The sequence below is a fragment of the Nestor notabilis genome, unplaced genomic scaffold, assembly GCF_000696875.1.
Source record: "Nestor notabilis isolate BGI_N333 unplaced genomic scaffold, ASM69687v1 C15340188, whole genome shotgun sequence".
NCBI classification, from domain to species: Eukaryota; Metazoa; Chordata; class Aves; order Psittaciformes; family Psittacidae; genus Nestor; species Nestor notabilis.
In genome coordinates this window covers 1-2,583 of record NW_009951509.1, presented here as the reverse complement: position 1 = coordinate 2,583, position 2,583 = coordinate 1, and the positions used below count along the sequence as shown (strand labels likewise).

Here is a 2,583-nt window from a genome sequence, read left to right as displayed (position 1 = left end):
TTGGTTTTCATCAGCTGATACACGGAGCTGTTACCAATCTTTGCTGGGATATGTAGGACAGAGCCACAGAGCAGCGTTCCCCACCTGAAGCACTGGAGAGAAAGTGTATGCAGAGAAGCTGTATCAGTCTGTAGGTGGCCTCTGCAGTCACAGGATGGCCTGTCCCTTCAGGGAACGCTGCTATCCACCAAGCAACTGCTATGAAGACTTTCAGTCCCTGCTAACTCAGGTTGGATTTGAGCTGACAGGTAAAAGGCTTTATTTTTACACCATTTCCTAAGCCATCCATTTCACTTTCAGTGAGCAGAGCCTTGAAGCAGAAGCCAGTACAGCTTTTAGCAATTTCTGTTTGGGGTGCAAAACACAAGAAGGGTGATTGGAAGCCTGTCACACAGTTAATCCCACACATGCCATCAGTAAAAAAATGCATAGCCCTGGTGCAAAGTAGGTCACTAAAATATGATCCACTGGTAGAGGACAGGCATTTCATCCAGTTAGGAACTAAAGTGCTGTAGGTGAACTAACATTAGGGCTTTATTAAGTCATTCAGCAACCAAGTGTTATTGTCCTACACAGACTGCTTAAAGTACAGTAAAGCATTTTTAAAGGATTTTAAAAATCAAACTAGTTTGACATACGACAGTACACACCTACACATACTGGCTGCATCAACAGGTGGATTCTGAATTGTAAATAATCCTGCAAGTCATTTTTCACACACAAGCAAATAAAAACAGTCAAAATATCACTCAGACTCATATAGCATCCACCAAGCAAGCTTTTGAGAGAGAGTCAAAGTAAAGATAATTTAAAAGTCACCTACAATTATAACAAGACAAGGACACAGACAGGAACAGTCCTTTGATTGACTGTTCCTGACAGGTAGCTTCTGGGCTCAAAACACTGAGCTCTGTAGTCTCCCCACACCATCTTAAAAGAAGTTACCTGGTTAATCTCAGGTTTGGGGAGGGTGGTTATTTTTTCTCTTTGCAAAATGATGTAAAACTCAGGAGCACATCTAGAGAGATATTTTGACTTATTTGCACACGCAACTGGAGCAGGCTCCAGCCACTGATAGTTACAGCACCCAGACAAGATTATATAAATTTTAAGAAGGACTCGAAGCAAAAACAAAAAGGTGGATCTAGTAGAGTCTATCAGAGGCAAAAAAAGATTTAATATAACATGAGGACTTGGCAGAGTCAGTCAAATTCAAAACCTTCCTTAGCAGGTCTGGCAGAAGCAGAAGGGAAGGGCTTTGCAGTTTGTAACGAAGAACTATTACATACATCAGTCTCATCACCTACCCATTCTCCTGTTCTCCCAGGGCACCTACCTTACTGTATGTCACTACCGACAAGTTGTTCGAGTGACTGCTGGGGGAGAGATTTACAGAGTTTTGTGACAGTCCATTCTGATCTTGTTCGATTTGGTCAGGAGGAGGCCCCCATGTGTTTTTGCTGATTGTGCCTAGCTCGGAACCCCCAGGGTCTTTTAGGTTGTTTTCATCTGGTTGCCTGTTCTTCTGTGGAGAGGCGAATGGGTTAAAGTTTCCTTCTACCTTGCGATGTGGTTGCGTGTTGAACTCTGTTTCGAAGGATGACAGCTGCTGTGTTACACCCAGAAGTCCTCCAACTTCCACGCTCAGGATCACCCAGATGACATCTGTGGAAAAAGAAAAGACACTCTGGTTGTCACTAGATGGAGTTAATGAAGGGGAAGGAGGAGAAAAACAGAACATGAATTCCATCCTTTAGAGACACAAGAAAAAGCTCATTGTTTAAAGTACATTTTAATGTAACATCAGAAGCACTGGTTAAACACTAATTTAGTGTCCAATCTTTCAAGAAAACCAGGCAAGTTTTACTCCTACTGAACTTAGGTGAACCAAAGCAACATGACAAGTTGAAGCTCTGTGCTTCAGATTACCAATAGGACACACTGCAAAAAGAAAACCTGAAGTGACTTCATCCAAGGCTATGCAGCAAGACTGAAATGATAACCAGGAGGTATCACTGCCAATCTTCTGCTCCGATGGTAAAGAAAAGGCAATACTGCTTTTGTTTAGGTTTGAAAGGCTTGGCTATTAATATAAAGCAACAAATGGGTGGTATTTATGACAATTCACTGCAAAATACCTCCACTCCAGTTCCAAGACACTCACGGTAGGTGGATAAGATACCCAGGCTTGGTAGACTATTACATGAGTTCACAAACTACTGGTTAGAATAAGAAACATATTTACAGTTCTTACTTAATGCATTTCTGTCTCTTGTACATAGATAAGATTGTTATTTCACTTATCATTTCATTTACACTTCATGCAAACATTATTGCCTATTTACATTCATACGTTTCTTGGTATGTATCCAAATTCAGTTTTATTATCGTGTTTCCCCCCCCCCTCCCCTTTTTTAGCACCTCTCCATTAAATGTGCTCTGGTATTGTTCTGCTGCACAGAGAAGGAGAATTAAAAAGAACAGCAGCAATACCTTATCTTATCTCAGCAGATCTTGTAAGAGCACTGCACGTCACATGTAATTCATAGAAGCATGGAATGGTCTGGGTTGGAAGGGACCTTA

General features: G+C 41.5%; 1 protein-coding gene across 1 annotated transcript; it reads right to left on the bottom strand.

Moving 5' to 3' along the window:
- Nucleotides 1-785: 785 nt before the first annotated feature.
- Nucleotides 786-1,751, bottom strand: LOC104412355 (chromosome unknown open reading frame, human C6orf106; the record flags this gene model as incomplete). Its single annotated transcript, XM_010023055.1, has 1 exon — nucleotides 786-1,751. A coding segment is annotated over one exon (448 nt), but the record flags the coding sequence as incomplete, so codon positions are not given.
- Between the last annotated feature and the right edge of the window lie 832 nt (nucleotides 1,752-2,583).